Here is a 20,722-nt window from a genome sequence, read left to right on the forward strand (position 1 = left end):
ACAGCTCTGTGCAGCACAGAAGGCTGTCGGAGAGCCTGGAACACTAACAGGATTCTTAGTTATTCCCTGCATGGCACTGAGTGAGCATGCAGTAAATGCATTTTTAAATGCTGATTCAGGATTTGCTGTATATGGTAACTCTTAAAAGTACAAATTTATCCCCAAATGCAGGCGCTTTTCGCTGGTTCTGGCTTATGACAGTTGACTTGCTTTGAACAGAGCGGGAGGTGGGGCTGTTGGCAGTATAAATGTTTTATCCAAGGACAACCATTGTGTCATTGTGGAGATAAACAGAACTAGCCTGCACTCCACCAGCCTGAACTCTATAACAATTCTGAGAACTTTACGATTATTTTAGAAAAATAAGGTACTTAGATATTTATAAAGAAGTTTTTTTTTTAATGAAAGAAAATCCCTTATTTTGGAAATCACAAAATTAATCATTCTGTTATATTTGAGAAGCTTTGATGTGTTTTGGTAATTAGTGTTTACTGGCAGACAAATGTCTCTTGGGCATTTTAATTAGTGGGTGGCATGGCCCAATGAGCTTCTGATGGTAACCCTTCAGAAGAGTTTATTCTTATGTTTCTCAAGAAGAGCGGTCTCCTCAAAGCTCTTTAATTAGGCCAAGTTTAGCAACTAAAACATATTATTAGAATAATTAGGCCCCTCTTAAGGGAATGGGGGTCAGGGAACAGGTACTGTTAGAAGTGATCTTAAAGTCTAGTGTCCTGCCTCTGATGGACGTCCAGTTCCTGAGCAGCTTGTGTTTCATCGCTGTCTTCAGTCAGGGACTCTCTATTCAGAGACACCACACACACACACACACACACACACACACACACACACACACACCATGGATCTAACCAGAAGCCTAAATATTCTCCATTCCATCTGTCCTTGGTGTGAAGCTTGTCTCTTACCTCAGCCTAGAGTCTTATTGTCCTCACCCTTTTTTTCCTATTAAGTTCCAAGTAACTGTGGTGGGTTTTTTTGTTTGTTTGTGTTTTTAAGGGAGCCACTTTTAAGATCTTGTGTACAGAAAACAAAACATTATAACAGGTCTTTTAAGGGTTGTTTGCTTTGTCTATTTCTAGTGATTTCAAACAGTATCTTCCTAGGTGGCCCAACACTGGCCTCAAACAAGATGGCCCCTGCCTCAGCCTCCCAAGTACTAGGATGATAGGTTTGTTTGCCACACCTGGCTCGACTGATCTTTCTTAGTAATTATATACATATAATGATGTGTGTGTGTGTGTGTGTGTGCGCGCGCGCGCGCACGTGCATCATGCTTGCACTCTAGAATCATGTCCCTTGCTTTCAAAATGCAATTTATATATTTTTTAAATCTTTAAATGGATCTTCCTCTAGTTACCTGGCTTTGCCCATCTCCCTGATTCTTGGCTGGCTTGCTCTGTGTCTTTGCAATTATCTCTAGTGGTAACACTTTACCCTGGATTCTGTTTTCCTTCAAGTTTAAAGACAGATAGCTATCACTAGTCCTGTGGGTGAGGTGTCACCAGAATCACTGAGTGATTTCAGTGAACCACTATTAATAAGCATATGCACATTCATATTGCTTAATTTTTCACTTCCTTATCTCAGGATCATAAGATAACATTCTGATGGCAAACCAGTCCTTTTCCAGCTAGATCTTTTTGGTTAAAGGGCTTTTCACAGAAGGTTATTGGATGTTCCCAACAGAACATGGTATGACTTTTTTTGTATCTCTCCTTACCCTTTTCCCTCCTCCTCCCCCCTGTGTATGTCTCTGTCTCTGTCTCTGTCTCTGTCTCTGTCTCTCTCTCTCTCTCTCTCTCTCTCTCTCTCTCTCTCTCTGTGTGTGTGTGTGTGTGTGTGTGTGTGGTTTTTCAAGACAGGGTTTCTCTGAATAGCCCTGGCTATCCTGGAACTCTCTCTTTAGACCAGACTGGCCTTAAATTCACGGAGATCCACCTGCCTCTGCCTCCCAAGTACTGGGATTATAGGTGTGCACCACCCCACCCAGCTACTATGCACTTAACTGCTGAGCCATCTCTCCAGTTCCAAGTCTTACATTTATAATCTGTTTAGCTGTCATGGTATAGAGTTGGGTTAAGAGTATTAATGATGCTGGCCCAGTGTAGACCTAGTACCTTACTCTGAGGTACTGGGGATGTACTTTTAAAATTGCTATGGAAAAACCAAATCGTTTTTTTAGTCTTAAAGATAGCCTGAACTCTAATATTTTAGAGTCTGTTACGTGGTGAGGACTTTTGGGGGAGGGGATTACCCTCTATTCTAGCCAGTTGTCAATTGATCATTTTTCTTGGTAGATACTTCATATTACCTATAAAATTAATATTTTGGTTCTAAGAAGAGCAGATTCAAATATAAAGATGTGACTCAGGTATGGTTTTTTTTGTGTCAGATTGTAGAACTTTGAAAAGTAAAAGCAGCTAGGATGGACAGAGCTCAACATAAGGCCAGTCTTGCACTGTATGGTGTGTGCTCTGTCTAAGATGGTTGGTTGCTAAGACTCTGCTTCTTGACACACTCTTCAAACACAGGAAATGCTGCTGATGCTTATCTTCATGTGTGCTTGCTTATGTGCATGTAATCTTTTGAGGGGGAGTTGAAAAGGAAGGTGTTAAGTGTTATAATTCTGGGAAAGAAGTATTAAGTCTTGAGAACACTTTTCCAGTGTGTACTTTTTTGTTTGTATGTGTTTTTGTGTTGGGGAGGATTCAAGACAGGGTTTTTCTGTGTAGCCAAGGCTGTACTAGAGCTCTGTAGACCAGGCTGATGCCGAACTCATAGATCCAAGTTCCTCTGCCTCCCAAGTGCTGGGACTAAGGGTGTGTGCCACACTGCCAGGCAATAATATGCACTCATGTGCATCCTCTTCACAGCGGGCGCAGGCTTAAAGTTGGGCTCAGGTGCTAGTGAACTTTATGGATGTGCACAGGAGCATACCTTGTTCTCCTTCAATTCCCTTCAGGTTTTGTTGTTTTGTTTGTTTTAGATTTATGCATGTAAATTAATGTTTCAGCTGCACGTATGTGTTTGCACCACATGCATACCTGGTACCTGTGGAGGTCAGAGGAAGGCCTCAGATGAGAACCCACCATGTGTGGTGCTGAGCCTTCTCCGAAGCCTCTCTGTTCACTGTTTAACTCTGTTATCTGATGGATACTCACTTGCCTCCTTAAACTGCATGTAGGGCTCTGCCAGCATCTTGGGTGGTTACTGACTCTGCTGTTGTTCCCCACAGACCACTTGGTGGCCCATGGAAGAATGGCAGAGAAGGAAGCTCGGCGGAAGTTCAAACAGATAGTCACAGCTGTGTATTTTTGTCACTGTCGTAATATCGTTCATCGGGATTTAAAAGCCGAAAATTTGCTTCTGGACGCCAATCTGAATATCAAAATAGCAGGTGAGGTGTGTGTGTGTGTAAATGTAGGTGCCGAAGACAGGAGTCATGGTTAAAGTAGGGGCAGTTTAGTCTTTTTTTAAAAATTAGAGGTGGGGCTTGTCCATGATGAGGACACATCTTCCACTGAGCTGTCCCCACTCCAGAATCTCCTTTAATAACCTGAAAATTAATAAACTTCCATAGTACATTTTAAAATATGACATTAGCAGGAACTCTTTAGGAAGAAAGGAAAAGGTAGTATTTCAAGTTCTATTACTTTAATAAATCCTTTGTAAATAATGAGGAATATTTTTTTTTTTAAAGTAGAAAGCAAAGCCTCTGAAGTGGTATGCTCCAGGCTGGTTTGCCCTTGCTCAGTCCTCAAACTGTGCTTGATGAGGGTTTGTAAGAACAGGTCTTACAGTGCTCCGTGCACCATACAATGTTTATTTAGCGCTGCTTTATCTCTTCAGAGGAGAAGAGGCTTAGGAGATATTCAGATTGTTCTGAGTATTTCCTTCTCCTACAGACATAGATACATGCTTCCAGCTCCCATAATTTACTACGTGAACTACTCAGCCAGTTTTAACCTGTTTTTTATTTTAGCCCATCCCCTTATCATATTCCACTACTCTGCCTGGCTAACTTCTAAGTTTCTTCCTGATTGGCTTATACTTGTTGCTCTGACCTATCAGCATTTGCCTAACAGATACAAGTCCATCTCCTACCGATTAGCAGACAGAGAGTGTGTAGCAACTAAAAATAGAAAATGGGTAATTTTTTTTGTCTTTGACAGTTTCTAATAATATATTGTATGTCCCTTATCTCCCAGAAGAAAATAAAGTAGTTCATGCTGAAAATTGGAGTATTGTTTGACTACAACTGCCTTGCAATACCATGGAGTCAATAGCTGTTCTCAGATTTCCCTGTAATTGGGGCAGGAGTTGAGAGTTCAGATTTATATCTTGTTCCAGGTTTAAGTACTTGAGCAAACCCCTGCCAGCTGCAGTGCTTGTCTCTTAGGGGAAGGCCCATCCTCTTTTAAGAACTTGGAACAGCTCGATTCCATCCTGATCTCAGACTGACAGCTGCACGTGTTCTGAACCACACATAGTCTTTCACTGTGTCGAGCCTCAGCATGACACAGCAGGCAAGAAGAGTCAAAGGTTTTCTTTTAGGTTGAGACTAAGCCAAGCATTCTGACTCATCCTGCCTTAGCCTGTCAAAGGATATCACTTCACATGAAACCATGATTTTCCTTTGTCTTCATGGCACTGTGGCTGTTCCCATAGAATTAGGTAATGTGGAAAGACTTGGCAATGCCAAACCTCTTTTGTTGTTGTTATTATTATTATTATTATTATTATTATTATTATTATTATTATTATTATTATTATTTTATTATGTAGCTTCAGTGAAATTAATTGTAAGTAGTATATGCCAAAACTTGAAAAAGTCAGACATGAGACACAGGGAAACTGAGGGGAGGATCTTAGCTTCTTTCTGTTGGTAAAACAAAGCGGCACAAATTCCGATGCTTTCTAAGTCAGCTCTGGAGGTCAGCAGCATAAAGCACCTGGTCAACAGGCCTGGTTCCTGGGGGCCTTTTTTTACCTTGTAGAGGGAGCCTGCCTTTCTTGGCACAGGCTCCATCTTCAAGGCAGACCAACCTCATGGTTCCATTGTGGTGGCTCTGTTCCTTCTGATTCTTGGTACTTTAAGGAACCCTGTCATCGCATCAGGTCCTCCTACATAATCCAAGACTACCTCCGCAGTTTAACGTGAAAGCTCCTTTGACATTCACAAGGAGGGGGATGCTTGGCACATGGCTGTGTTTGGAGGACATTGTTCAAGCCAGTCACAGAGCCATTCCCATTGCCATCGGACTATTAAGTAGTTTAAAGAAAGCCCCTCTTTGTATTTTATAGTTTTATTCTGCACATATGACCTAAGTTTAAAGTGTTTCTTTTTGTGTTGTGTTGTATTGTTTTTATGCTTGGTTTATGAGTTTTACTTTAGGGTCATTCTGATTAAGTTAAGGAACATTTCTGTGTCACTTAGTTTTTTCGAAAGAAACCGAGAATACAAGCAAAGGTCATTGATGATTGAAACTATAATTATGGAAGTATTAGTGGAAGGTGATTTTAAAGATTTTTGTGCATGTGAGTAATTTACAACAAATCCAAGCAGTCGCAGTAACAGTCCACTGCTGGTGCATCAGTGAAAGCCACTGGGGCAATCGCAGCCAGCCCTACTCCCTCTGTGTTTCAGTGTATATACTTCGGCGAAGTTTTAACGTTCATTTTAAGTGTTTACATTTTCAGTATTTGTTTTCAGAACAAAACAAAGACTAAAGTGGGACTGTAGTCCATGGTCTGCCTCCATGCCCAGAGTTTATCATTGAGTAGTCCGTGGTCTGCCTCCATGCCCAGAGTTTATCATGGGCGACTGCTCATGGGCTCATTTGCATGCCCTCGTTACGAGGCTTCTCAGGCCTTGAGCTTGGTGTGTTTGCACAAGTATTAGAAGGAATTCTCGCTCGTACTTGCACTTAATGGATCACTAAAGGAAATGCCTTTACTGGAGTCCGAGTAGAACAGCTAAGTACAGAGTGGACTGGGTGGGAAGTGATGAAACTTTAAGAGCTTAAAACAACGATTAGAGCCACGCTCTTTCCAGTGGTCATTTTTGATATTATATTAGAAGCCTTAGGAGGAAGCCACTGTATATGAAAGACATATATTTACAAGATAGAAAATGCACTCTGTGTGTGTGTGTGTTATAGCTTGGACTGGCTTCTAACTCAACAGCCTCCTAATTTAGTCTCTAGATAGGTTGTAGTGTAGGCATAATACCACCATCTTTGCCTGGGGTGGGGAGAAGAGTGTTATTAGTCCTGGCACACGCATCTTAGCCACTAGTGAGACTAAGGTAGGAGAATTTTAATTTTAAGTTTGAGGCCAGCCTGGGCAACTTTTTTGAGACCCTGTCTCAAAATTGAAACATGGTAGGCACACTCAGCTGCAGAATGCATACCTAGTATCAATTAGGTTCAATCCCTGGTACCACCCCCCCAAAAAAAAAAAAAATCCTCAATCTTTGGAACCTCATCTTTAAATTATGTGTGTTAAAAAGAACAATTTATTTTTGAGCTAATAAAAATTTCAATTATGAAATGTAAGCATTTAACATTTTTATGCCAATTATTTATCCAAGTGGTTTTTGTTTTAAAAACATTCTGGTAGCTCAGCTGCTAAAGGTATTTGCTGCCCAGTTTGACCTGTTTAAACCTCCAGCACCCACGTGTGAGGGAATTGACCCTGGCGAGTTAGTTGTCCTCTGATCTCCATGTGTGTTGCCCTCCCCAATAAATAAATAAATAAATAAATAAATAAATAAATAAATAAATAAATAAATAAATAAATAAACAAGCAAGCAAGCAAACAAATAGTTATAAAAGCAAAAAAATGGGGGCAGGGTTTCACTGTATGGCCCTGGCCTGGAACTGTAGACCAGGCCTTTCTGCCTCTGCCTCCTGGGCTCCACCACACCCAACTTGTTCATGTTAGCAACTGTTATACTTGAATGCAGAGGCAGAAGCATTGCTATGAATTCAAGGTTACCCAAATAACCACATAATGAATTTCAGGCCAGCCAAGACTACAGAGTAGGATCCTCTCTCAAATTGTGTTTTCTGTGGAAGATAAGTTCTGGTTTGTTTGTGTTCTGTTTATGTTTTGAGGGACTTGCTGTGCAATACTGTTTAGTAGTTGACACTACAGACAGCTTACGTCATGTCCATGCTAGTCTAGTGCTAGCCCTGGTGGAGCTTGTGGTCCCTTGGTGTAACTTGTGGATAGTTGATATAGTCAACTGTAATTCTATACTTCACGGGTTTTTATGTGTATTCAGTTTTCTTTATCTATTTCTAGAGGGAAGAAAAATTCACTATATAGTTGGGCTTTTTTTCCTTATTGTAGAATTTAGATATCCTTGTTAATAGCAGTAACAAATCTGTCTTCTGTAGAATCCAGTGGGGGGGGGGGGGTTGTTCAAAGTGAGGCTCCAGCATTTGCAGGCAAAGTTGCAAGATCTGGAGCTGAAAATCTGGGTCAGCTGGGGCCTTGGCCATTGTCTCCAAAGGCTCCTTGTTCAGGTGGTTCAACAGCAAACAGAGTGGAAAAAGTGACTCCTGCCCACAAGCATCCGAGGTTCTCTGGGGCTCCACACATTCAGAGCTCTGGCAGTTAGAGAGTGCCAGAGTTGTGCTGCATAGGGCCTTTCCCGTGTATCACTCAATGCCTTTGTATATGGAGATACAGTATGTTCCAAAACATTAGAACCCTTTCATCTTCCAGTGCTTTTAACTTCTAGAATGGATTTATGACCCACACCCATGCAAACCTCTTCATGTACCTGCTGCTGAGGAAAGGAGGGGAGTCTTAGCTTTTAACCCTTCAGTTCCCATATTTCAGGTGTGCTTGATTCTGTAATGAAGTATATTGAGTCCACAGCCCATGCAGGGGATCATCCCTGGCTGATAGTGTTTAATCTCTTCACTACAGTTCATGTGACAGAGATACGTTCTGACCCATTAATGATGCAGTATAATCACCATATACTTCCAAAGGCTGAAGAACATGCTTTAGTGTGTAAAACTTGCTTACTGGAAATGCACAGGATCTATAAGCACACTCTGTTTGCTGCCTCACCCCACCATGCTAGCACACACCTACCGTGTACAAGAACCTCAGGATTCAGACTTCTCTGCCTGAGGTGCCCGTTCTTCCCCATGGCCAGACACTGACTTTGGACTTTGCCTTCTCATCCCTACCAGCTGGGAGTGATGAGGTCAGAAAGGCTGGAGCCAGGCTGGGTGGACCCTCAGACATGGCTAAGCTTCCAAGGCTCTCCAAGTGGACATGGAATCTGGAGGTTGGGCTAGGTTTGGAGTTGGGCTAGGTTGGGGGTCTTTCCGTATCCCCTGACATGTGAGTTCTGTGGAGGAATAACAGATTGTGGCCCTCAAATTGGATGGGGCCTGGAGATTGAACCCTGGGTGCCATGCAGGAGTTGGGATGGGGAACAGTTCAGAGGATCTCTTCTCTGGGGCCTGCACTGTCCACCTCAGAGCTGCTAAGTTGGAGAAGGTGGAATTCAGTCCCAAGGAGTCCCAGGACATGGAAGTCCTGCAGAAAGAACTAGAATGGTTTGCAGGCCCCAAACGCAGAAGAGTACCTTGGGGCACACCTAGTCTGATGTAGGGCTCACCCTGGCATTCTCTTTGGAAAGGTATTCAACTAGATAACCATCCACTCCTTTGAGGTCCTGCAGCTCAGCTTCAGGAACATTTGACCCAAGGCCCCTGCTGGAGAAGTGGGTGGAAAAGCCAAGAACCTTCAGGAGATTTACACAGAAGAGACCCTAGTACAAGCACACAAACAAAATAGAAAAGCACGAAGAAGGGCATGAAGGGAACATGGTTCTGTGGGGCAAATCATCACATATTAACTGTTCCCAAGAGAGGAGTCTGGGGTGCAGGTATTCTTTCCTAGGTGGTCTGTGTTTCTCCTGCCACAAGGCCCCCACTTTTGGTCCCTCATGCTCTACTCTTCCGTCCCTCTCCTGAGAATAAAGTCTTTCTCTCTAGAGATTGCTGTCACTGCTCTAGGCTGTCCCATGCATTTTAAAATGGGCACCAGCCTGCTGGTGGATGTAGGGAACAGAGAGCGGAAAAGCGACAGATCAAGAGAATTTGGAAGCTGTGCCACCATGGCTTTGGGATTAAGTTCTTCATTTACTGAGGGACAGAAGGCACAAAGTGATGGCGGAAAGATGAAGTTGGGCGCTGGTGTTGATCATAAGCCCAGGACACTGTAAAGAACAAAACCCTCCAAGCTTTCCTGATTTAGACTTCATGCCAATGACATGAATGCCTTACTCAAGACATAATGTCTGATGTAAAGCTTGGAGGATAGTGGGATCAGCAAAGTATAGGGGAGACTTGCACGGGCTCCTTGAGCAAATATGGATAAACCGCCTACTGTGTGGTCACTGGTTGAGGTCCTGGGGATGCAGCAGCAGAGGAAACTGTCCCTTTTGATATCATTCTGATAAAGACACAACTTTAATAAAAGAAAGATCTGAGTAATGTGATCGACTGATTTAATCAGGATAGGCAAAGCTTCCAGGAAGATAGTGCCAAGTCAGAGAGAAGAGGGGAGTCTAAGGGAGAGGTCAGCATGGCCAGGGCCAAAAAGGGAGATTGGAAGGAGTTAAGGTGACAGAAATGGCCAGGACCAGATGCACATGCCAGGATGTGGGGTTTTATTTTGGTTCTGCTGGGAAGCCGAGGCCCAAGTATAGTAGAATATGCATGACACATCTGCAGACCAGCTACAGGATGGGAAGCTAGTATGTCAGCCAGCCTGGAGTTCACAGCATAGCAGACTCAAGAGACTGCCTCAAAAACTAGGTGGAAGGAAATAACTGAGCTCTACATGTGTGCCATAACACATGTGGATGCATGTAGGCATGTGCAATACATTTTTTAAAAAATGTGTAAGAAATAGAAGGGTTTTTTCTTCACTAAACTGTGAAATTGCATGACTATTAAGACATAATAAGATATCTTCACTATAGATAGAAAAAGAATTGGGGAGAAAGAAGGGCAAGAAGATAGTAGGACCAGTTAAAAGGCTGCTGAGTGGTAAGATATGAGACTAGTGGCTGCAGACATGGGAAGGGAAGAAAAGGCAAAAGCATGAAAAGGCAGAGAATTTGCAGGACATGTGAGCAATGGCGTATCTGAGCCATGGAGAAGGAACTTCATATCAAATATTTGTTTGCAATAGAAATTATTGTTTAACCATCAACAGTAAATGGTATGTTCTTGTTTAATGGTCAATACACTGCTATTTGAAAGCCATTTAAGTCTTATTCCCAAAGATTGAGTAGTGAGATATCCATATTTTTTTTTAAAAAGTGTTAAGCATAGCTGACTTACTCCCTAAAGAAAAGAGCTTTCAAGCTTCAGACATTATGAAAATGTTTTGAAAATTGTGGAAACTTATTTTCTTTAACCAAAGGAAGTTGGAAAGTTTCCCCTTTAAGTGTCCACTCCCAGAATGGGCTCTGTGAGACAGTTTCCACTCCTGTGTTATTGTTTTAGTTGGCAGTGGGAGGCAGCACGGACCTTCAGCCCTATGGGAAGTGTTTCCAGAGTGCATGGCTTTAAGAGACAGTGGAAAGTTCGGGCCTTGGTGCAGTGAGATTGAGAGAGTGGTGTTTATTAAAAATCAAAACACTTTGTGAGCGAGCACTTTTGCGATCCATAAGAGAATTCAGAGGGTAGAAACCTTGGGTTTCTGAGAGCAGCTGTCCCCACAGAGCCCTGTGCTGCATTCATCCCTTGGTCCATTCCTTATCCCTGACCTAGCACTTTATTTGGGTCACCTTCACACCTTCCAGGCTGACAGGAGCCAGAGAAGACCATTGTGACCTGCTAAATTCGGGTCATAATTGAACCTAGCTTTTGCTGTGCCTGTGGAATGGCATGTGACACTCATGTAGAAGGTGCTAAGTAACTCTGGTACATGCTAAGTGGTTGGAAAATAATATCTGAAAAATTGGAAACTGGAGAGATGGTTCACTGGTTAAGAATGCCTGCCATGCATCCATGAGGACTACGGTCCTGACCCCAGCAGCCATGTAACAAACCTGGGTCACACCTGTCACTCTGGCTTTGGGGAATCACTCTTTTTGGCTTCCCACAAGTACACAGGTGCATGCACCTACATGTATGCACAGAACAGGTGTAAATTAATTTTAATAAATAACACAAATAATAGTAAAACACTCTGAAAAGTTATGTCTTCTGAGGATTAGAGAGAGGCCTGGAAGTTAAAGGTATGGACTGCTCTTGCAAGTGGCCCACTTTGGTTGTCTGTCACACTTGTATTGAGATGTGCAAGGAATGTGAAACCCTCTTCTGGCCTCTGAGAGCACTACATTCCTCAAGAATAGAAATACATACATAAATAATTTTTAATTAAAATTATTTTTCCTAAATCTTGCTCCTAAGACTGGAATTCTGTAAGTGAAATATCAAAATTCTTTTATTCTTTTATTCAAAAGTATTTGAGATATATATGTATATATGTATCTATTTACATGAACATGTATGTTGCATATGGAAAGAGTGCAAAGTTAAAATTGAAACATTCGTTTTTGTCTGCTGTGGTTCTGTGTTATAAGTGGAAACAGGTTCAGCTGCTCGGGGACATCATTTGCTGTGCAGCTAGTTCAAGACCGACCTGCCTCAACCACCCGCTCCCACAAAATGACAATGATTTCCCCTTGCCCTTTTTATTTCTTAGGAGCTAATCAATGGAGTAGTTGTTTAGGTCTTCCCACCCTCCTCTGAGTGCCTCTAAGTATGATTTAAGTGTGTGTACCTTCAGGCAGGGGCTGATGGGCAAGCTCCTCACTCAGCACACTCATTGATGTAGTTGCTTGCCATGATAATCTTTACCAGGAGGCAGATTTTCCTTGTATTTTGTTAAATTTATGTGTTATGAACCCTTGGACTATGTAAGAAATAAGGAACACTAATGTTGAAGATCAAAATAATAAAAATAAAGGATTAATTATGCAGTGCTTCAAGATTCACTTAATCAAAATTGTGAGTCACCCTGATTATCACAGTTATTGTATAGCACATCAAGACATGCTGCTAATGCTTTAAAACCTTGAGTATAGACAGATGAACATACACACATAATGTAAACATAATCAATTCAAATATTCTATACTAATAGCCATATATCTATAAATGTATACATACTGTAGTGCATTCGTGTGTAATATTATAGACTATTGTAAATCATAGCCCTAAGCTTGCAAATCCATTTATTCTTTGCAAAAACAAAACACAAAAATAATTCAGATAGGGGTTGGAGAGATGGCTCAGTGGTTGAGAGCACTGACTGCTCTCCCGGAGGTTCTGAGTTCAATTCCTAACAACCACATGGTGGCTCACAACCATCTCTAGTGGGATCTGGTGCCTTCTTCTGGTGTGTCTGAAGACAGCTACGGTGCATTTATCATATATAAAATAAATAAATAAAATCTTAAAAAAATAATTCAGATAAACTGACTTGTTGGGTTTGGTTCTAATATGTCCATTCCAAATGCCAAGCTTTACCTATTGTAATTAATTAATTTCACTGCATACGCTGCTTCTAAAATAAGCCTTATATATTGACTGATATGAATCTTTTTCATAAGTGAGTTAGTGTGGGTGCTGTTAATGGTGACATGACTCTGCTTGAAATTTACGAAGGACTTTTCAGTCTTGCTTTTCTTTTATCAACTAGAAGCTAGCCTCACACTCAAGATTCTCCTGCCTCAGTTTCTGAAAGTATGTATGTGCCATAATACCAAAGTTCCTTAAATCAAGCAGTTTGTTTCTTCATTGAGGAAGGGATAGGATAGTTGAGACAGATTTCCATGTATTACAGGCCGGACTAAACTATTTGATCATAAATCAAGCAAAAACAAAAGAATTGGGTTTTGTTGTTGTTGTTGTTGTTTGTTTGTTTGTTTTCTTTCTTGGGATGTTTTAAGACAATACTTAATTTTAAAAGGAGTTTGTACCTGGGTGTGGTGACCCACAACTGAAATTGAAGTGTTTGGCAGGCAGAGGAACAAGATTGCTTCAAGCCCAAGGCCAGCCTGGTAGCTGATACTGGTAGTAAGCTCTGGGGTACGGCAGTGTGAGATGGAGCTTGTCTGGGGGGGAGGGAGGCTCCCACCAGGTGTCCTTGGGTACACCCAGACATGCCCTCCACTCTTCCTTCCTTCCTTACTTCCTTCTTTCCTTCCTTCCTTCCTTCCTTCCTTCCTTCCTTCCTTCCTTCCTTCCTTCCTTCCTTCCTTCGATTAGGATTTTATTCTGTACTGTAGTCCACACTGGCCTTGAATTTGCTCTATTGACTTTGCAGGTCCTTTGACTTGAAGCAGTCCTCCTGGCTGTTCCTTCATGTGCTAGCATTATAAGCATACACCACCGTCTCTAGCTAAGATTTCTCTGAATTCTTGATAGAATCCTTATGTAAGCCAGCACTTGGGAGGCAGAGGCAGATAAGTCTCTGAGTTTGTGGCCAGCCTAGCCTGGTTTACAGAGTGAGTTCCAGGCCAACAGGAACAGGACAGCCTATACAGAGAAGCCTATCTCAAAAATGAAGGAAGGAAGGAAGGAAGTCACCTTTGTTTCTTACATACCAGTTGCCCCTTAAGGCTCAAAAGATAATCATAATTCTCTTGTCAGTGTTTTTCTTGTCCACAGACAAATTTCCAGGTCACTGAGGACCATCTCTGCCTTGTCCCTATTGTTTTGAGAGCACATTGGTGGAGCATCAGGCATTAGAAGTACTTTTTTTTTCTCTTACCACATACATCTCTCAGGGATACAGTGCTCACATCTCTGGTCAGATAATCACTTAGCTTTGACCTAAGAAGTCATATTTTTTTTCCCACCTGGCTTATAACTCCAAGGCCATACCTTTGAGCTATCTAAATGCCACTCCCACCTCCCTTATCTGGTCATGTCTAAATTCTTAATTTATTATTGTGTATGTTCATGATGTATGTGTGTGGCTTTGCATGCCAAGGAATACTTGTAGAGGTCAGAAGACAACTCTGTTTAGTTGATTCTCTCCTTCCACCTTTACACGGTTTCAAGGAACCAAACTCAAGTTTATCAAGCTTGTTTGGTCACCCAGCTGATAGTCATCTCCTTGGCTTCATAGTTTTGTTTGTTTGGGTTGGTTGGCTGGCTGGGTGTTGTTGTTGTTGTTGTTGTTGTTGTTGTTGTTGTTGTTGTTGTTTTGGGGCATGGTCTCACTAAGTAGCCAATGGCTGCCCTCCAATTTACAGAGAGCTGCCTGCCTCTGCCTTTTGAGTGCCACGATCATGCCTGGCCTTTGATTTTTAATTTGACAAATACTGTATTTAAATACTGGGTTTCCGTTTGGTATTGTTAGGTTCTGTTTAAAATTTAAAGAAGTCTTTGTTCATTGTGCTCTGTAAAAGGTAAGAGTAATATGCTCACCTGTAAGTATTAGAAGCAGACTGAGTGCACCTTTGTGGCTCTAATTTAGTGTGACTGAGAATGCTGACTATGACATGCATGTTACCATTTCTAACAGTCTCAGTGGGTATTGTCTGCATGTCTTACAGAAACTGTCTAATGGCAGTACCTTTTAAGTCAACTCATTTAAACATGGAGACTCCTGTTGGGGCTTTTCAATTTTGCTTTCTTATGATAAGAGTTGGGTGGTATTATCTGTGGTGGTGTTGAGAGGATTGGTTTATTCTCAAGTAACTAATTTGGTGATCCCAACTGCTAATGTATGTTGGGGAAACCCCGTAAGTTCTGTATCATAAATGCCACTTTGCCATAAACGGATTTTCCCTGAGTGTGTGTTTCAGATTATGAGGCTCTCATTACTTCTTTATTAGCTTCTAGTTAGTAAGTTTAGCCAGGGTTTGGTGCATATGGTAAATACTGAGGATTCCCCAGACTCTTCTTCAGCGTGAACTCATATTGATTCCTGTGTCTGGCTTTTAAATTCACCCTTTGTCAGTGTGATCCTGAGATCCACACTGTCTTCTGTTGTTTTATTCATTTAAAAAGTAATAATGATCAAACCTTAGTAGTGTTGTAGATGACTCACAGAGTTAGTTCTCTTTCTGTGCTGTGAGTCATGTTAGCAGCCTGTGTAACACCCAGTTCTTATTTATATCATTTCCCCACTCATTTTGGTCTTTATTACTTTTGAGTCATCTCTAACATGCATGTCCCCCTTTCCCTGTACGTCCATGAGGAATTAGACAAGGGCCAGAGCTAATTCACTTTGGGGTGTTTGCCCCTGGTTATAAGAGTTGACCTCAGAAGGTTTCAGATTTGACAGAGTAAAGAGTCTTGTCACAGTGCTTCCTAGTGAGAATGGACACTTGGAAATATGGATATGTTTGCAGTTTACTTGTCCTTCTGCCCTTCTCCCAAGCATCTATATATACATATATATATATATATATATATATATATATATATATATATATATATATGTTTATGTGTGTATTATATATTGTTTTGACTATGATTCTTTAGTAAATCTTTATGACATTTATCATTATTGGTGAGTCTGTAGACCTTAAATCTTACCATGTGTGTGTGTGTGTGTGTGTGTGTGTGTGTGTGTGTGTGTGTGTGTGTGTGTGTACACTAGCAGGAAGGGAAGTCTAGGTCTCCAGAAGGCTTGCTTGTCACTTGCATTGCTTTGGGAGTATGAGAACACTGGCACTAGCTGAAGGCTTGGCTCCATCTGTTCACATCTGCTTTGGATTGTTTCTTGGTCAACCAGGAAAGACGTCCTTGTTATTGCTCTGAAGTGGTGGACCGAACAAGAAAATTTGCTCTTGGAATTGTCCCGATTTTTAAATTAATGCCACCAGCCCTACCCCCCCCCCCTTTTCCCACTGCATTTCACATACCCAGCTAATGATATGCTTATTTTTAGGATACAGTATCACTACCTTATATAGCCTTAGGCACCTCATCTTGCCTAGAACAGAGTTTCAAGACTCAAAATCAATAGCAACCTCTGGTATTTAAACCATCCTAGACAATGAACATAGGGTTCAAATTATTCTTCTGCTTTGTGTTAAAAGAAAAGGATGTGAATTGCCTTTTGAGCCCTGGGACAAATGTTAACTAACCAGGGTGTTGGGGTTGGAAAAGAGACTTAGCAAATTATGTTGAATTGTTTAGGAGTGAAGAAATAAATGACTATAGGCCACATAAAGAGAACTGTTCCACCCATATGGCTTCTGCTGTATTGAGTGAGTATCCAGTGTAACCAATTTCCTTTGTGTGTGCCCACAGGCATGTATGCATGTTCATGTATGTACAGGTGGACATGTATTTGTATATATATATGCAAGCCAAAGGATTTCATTAGGTATTGTTTAAGTGGTTATCCTACTGGCCACCTATGAAAACAGGTTCTCTTCCTGGGATCTGTTACTCCCTGTTAATCAGGAATCCCTGGCCAGCACGCCTCGACAACTGCCTCCTTCTCCCCATCACTAGATTTAGAAACATATGTCATTGCATTCAGTTTTGGGGAATCAGACTCAGGTTCCCTTGCTTGCATAGCAAGCATTTATAGAGTGAGCCATCTCACTCGCCCTTAGTGGGTTTTTCTGTTATGACTTTGATTTCTTAGGTGAATCTTTAGCATCACCTTTGGTGGAGTCTGTAGGCCATAAATCTTTTAATTGGCTCTAGTACCAGTCCTCTGAAAAGGACAGCTGGCTGTCTCTGTTTATTATTCAAGATGATGCTTTAAGATGGACATGCAGTGCTCACATGTAATCTCAACATTTGGGAGGCTGAGGCAGAAGAATTGAAAATTGGCCAACCTGGTCTCAATATCCCACCAAAAAAGTGGTATTTTTAACTCTGTATATTGAAAAAAAACATAGCTAGTTGTCGATTCATGTGTGCTTACCCTTGGAAGTTTAAATGAAAGATTTTTAAACACTGCAGATGTAATCTTCCCTCTAAGACACTGGTCATTCTGATATCATTTCTTCCCAGGGCTTGGTTTCTGTATACGATCAGCGTGTCTTCAGTTATGCTTTTCCCTTTGTCACATCAAGTATCTTGCTCAGGATGCTCCATGAAATCACTGTGTGTCATATTGCATGCAAAGCATTGTACAAGTAAAGGTAGCGAGATTTATTTGATCCACCCTAAACTACTGCATGGATATGGGCCTCTTCCATATCCAAAGCCTTCGTCATGGCTTTGGCTTCAGCCAGCACTGCACACCACCCACTCTCTTGGGCTTCATTTTTAGGATGCTGTACGACTACAAGTGTTTACTTGACCTTGTGAGCTTATCCCTGAGTCTTTTCTCTGCTTCTGTTTGTATGTGGCTGGTATGGTTTCATTGTGGTACCCACCTTCTGTCTCTTCACATTTTACCAGCGTCTGGTCTATGGCATTCTCCATCCTGGGCCATGTATGCCTTTCAACCTTAACAGAGGAGATAAGTTAAGCTCACTGTCCAGTGAACCCAGCCACACAGAGCCATATCCTGGCACTCCAGGTCTTCCAGGTGGCATTGGTCTGGGGAAACAGGGACCTTTTCTAGCACAGAACCTGTGCTTTTGCAGAAGTGGCTACACTGTGCTTTCTGCTGACTCCAGAGATATCATGCATGCCTTAAAAAGTATAGTCAGAAAAATGTTAAGATGTTTTAGCTAAAATTATCTGAAAGTTCTGCCAGAATTTTATCCTCTTTTAGTTATCTAATTTTGTTTTTGTTTTTTTAAAAAACAAAAACAAAAAATTCTATCCTGAGTTTTCTCTCTTTCTTCTGTCTGTCCATATAATGTGATACCTTAAGCTAGACATGCTGAAAGAAAGAACATAAATGTTAAAAAAAAAAAAAAAAGGTAAATAAAAGTTTTGTTCTTTGTTAGCATTTATTGTGAGACAGTGTCTTACGTTGTAGTTCAGGCTGACTTCGAACTTGCCCTGCAGCTCAGTTGGCCTCAGGTTTTTGGTTGCTGGGATTAGACATGTGTGCCACCATGCCTTGCTGGTTTTGCTTGGTTTTGGTTGTACATGAGTAGAATGAGGGAAGCATATTGGTTGTGCTTGTTTCATGCAGCACAGTATTTGTGAAGTTTACCATACTTACTGTTCTCGTGTGTTCGTGTTAATCTTCATACAATGCTCCGTGACGTCACTAGGCAACAGTTATTTTTCTGTTGGTAATGATGCAGACGGTTTGAGTTTAGGGCTCTAGCAGCTTTAGTAAACATACCCAAGCATGCTGGATGTCCTAGCAGATGTCAGTGTGCTTTCTCAAACACACAAGGCCACACATTCAGGAGCAAGTGTGTGGGCTCATGGTGTGCCTCTTGCACTTTCTACCTGAGTATGCCAAGTGCAGATGGTTTCTTCTCTTCCGCACTTAGTGTTACCATAATTCTTGGTTTCTGTCAGAGTGAAGGTGGGTAAGCTGACCTTGGAGGTGGTGGTGGGCCTCACTGTGTACCTTCACTCTGTAGACCAAGCAGACCTTAAATTCACAGAGATCCATTTTCCTCCATAAAGAATTGCACCACCACATTGGGCCACTGGGCTTGTGTTGGCTCATTATGGCATTTTTCTCTTTAATTACCAAGCTTTTGTGCCTCTTGGCTTTTTTTCCCATGTCAGTTGGGTTTTCAAGCCTTTTGCCCAGCTTCCTGCTGGGATGTCTGCCTTGCTTGACTCAGAGGTTTGAAATGCCTCTATATGTTTATCTGTTTACAAGTCCCTCTGCTGTGTGACACAGATCTCTTCCCTTACCCTGTGCGTTCTCATTAACTTGTTTTTTTAGTGAATGGATTTTAATACAATTTTAAAAATATATATTTGCTTCATTTTATGTGCCTGACCACATATATGTGTACAAGTACGCAGTACCCACGAAGCCAGAAGAGGGCATTGTATCTTCTGGAACTGGAGTTATGGACAGTCATGAGAAGCCATGTGGGCACTGGGAAACTAACCCAGCCCCTCTGGAGGAGCAGCAAGCGTTTTTAACGGCTGAGCATCTCTGCAGCCCCTGATAGGATTCCACTGTAATCAGTTTTCCCACTCACTCTTTAAGAGTAAACAGTGCTTTTCTGTTCTGTACACACGTCTCCTACCAGTTGTGGTAATCCATGTCCTTCACTACGGAGGCTAGAGGATTACATTGAGGGCCAGCCAAGCCAGCAAGCAAGTCTGTTTAAAACACAAAGCACTGTCATCATCAGTAGCTGTGTGGAAATGCAAATTAAAACTATAGTGAGCCGCTTCTTCATACCTTTAGGACAGAATATTGATAAATTTAATAACAGCACCAGGCAGTAATATGGTAAGAGTTTAGCTTTTTTTTTTAATGTTAACACACTTTCCATATGACCCACCAATTCCAGTCCATGAGTGTGTGTGCAGGTGTGTGTGTGTGTGTGTCCAAGAAAAATGAAAACTTTGATACAAAAATCATATGAGTAGAGTAATTCATAGCAGGATCACTCGTGGGTAGGAAGTGGGGGCAGCCTGACTGCCCATCAGAGGAAGATTGGTACAAGACAGAATAAACCAAGTGTGGCGTATCTGTGTCATGGACTATTAGTGACAGCAACTGATGACATCCTGACAGATGCAGCAGTATGGGTGGACATTAAAAACATTACTGTAGTGAGAGGCCAAGTCATAAAAGATGATAAATTCTCGTCCCACCATGTGAAATGTTCAGAATAGCCAAGTCCACAGTGATAGAAAGTAGGTGAGTGGATGCCTGGGGCTGGGGCAATGGGAGTGACTATTGGTTGGTGGTACAGGGCTTCTTCCTGAGATAAAATAATCTGAAATCGCTGTTGGTTACTCCGCTCCACTGTCAATGCGCCTTAATTAGATGAAATTATAAAATATGCTTGTTATGTTCCTTGATAAGGCTGTTGAAAATAAAAGCAGTTTGTGAGTGGATCTGTGCTGAGAGTGTACCAAGAGCCACGATGTGGCTCTTTATCACCAGAGTCCTTTTTTCTTGTCTAATAGAACTTCTCGAGGTGGAGCGTGGAGGTGAGGGAAGCAGAGGCCCACGGCACCCAACATTTAGAGCTCAGCTCACCTTACCTGATGCAGCCGTGCATCCTGAGGGTGACACAAGCCTGACCTCAGGCTCACTTGGCCAGCTAGTTCTGAGTGCTCTGCTCTTGATCATGTCCCCTCCACCCCATTCATAGTTTCCAGTCCACTTTTCTCCCAGGTCTTTCATTTGTTTTAGGCTTCCTGTGTATGGGTGTACGTGGTGAATATACAGTGTCCACATGCACACATTTGTTCCTGCACAAGGAGGCCATCAGATGTCCTGCTCTATCCTCTTCATCTTATTCTCTTAAGAGGTTCCTCACTCACTGCCCCTGCTGCTGGGCTGGCAACTAGCAAGCCTTAGATCTCCTCCCCAGCTGGTGTGGGATGGCTACACGCAGTCCTAAGATTTGAACTCAGGTTTGCACAGGAAGCAGGCTTCATGCTGAGTCATCTCACTAACCCCCTACTTCCTTTTTGAGTCATCCCTGGGATCATGTCCCTGTGCTTTTGGTTCATCTGCAGGGATTATCATACTGCTGTATCTCCTGCAAGTTTTCCAGACACTGATGTTGAATGTGTGGGTGAAGAGATGGAGGCATTCACGTGGAGTCCTGGATGGG

The 20,722-nt window shown here is 41.9% G+C and overlaps 1 protein-coding gene across 2 annotated transcripts in view; it reads left to right on the forward strand.

The window, feature by feature from the left end:
• The window catches only part of SIK3 (SIK family kinase 3), a 197,806-nt gene that overhangs the window by 122,680 nt on the left and 54,404 nt on the right, over window positions 1–20,722 (forward strand). For both annotated transcript variants that reach the window (XM_080930375.1, XM_080930376.1), the window contains exon 4: window positions 3,254–3,415. In XM_080930375.1, the coding sequence (XP_080786501.1) occupies window positions 3,254–3,415 (162 nt within the window). The remainder of the gene's footprint in view (window positions 1–3,253; window positions 3,416–20,722) is intronic.

The sequence above is a fragment of the Micromys minutus genome (assembly GCF_963924665.1).
Source record: "Micromys minutus genome assembly, chromosome: 16".
NCBI classification, from domain to species: domain Eukaryota; kingdom Metazoa; phylum Chordata; class Mammalia; order Rodentia; family Muridae; genus Micromys; species Micromys minutus.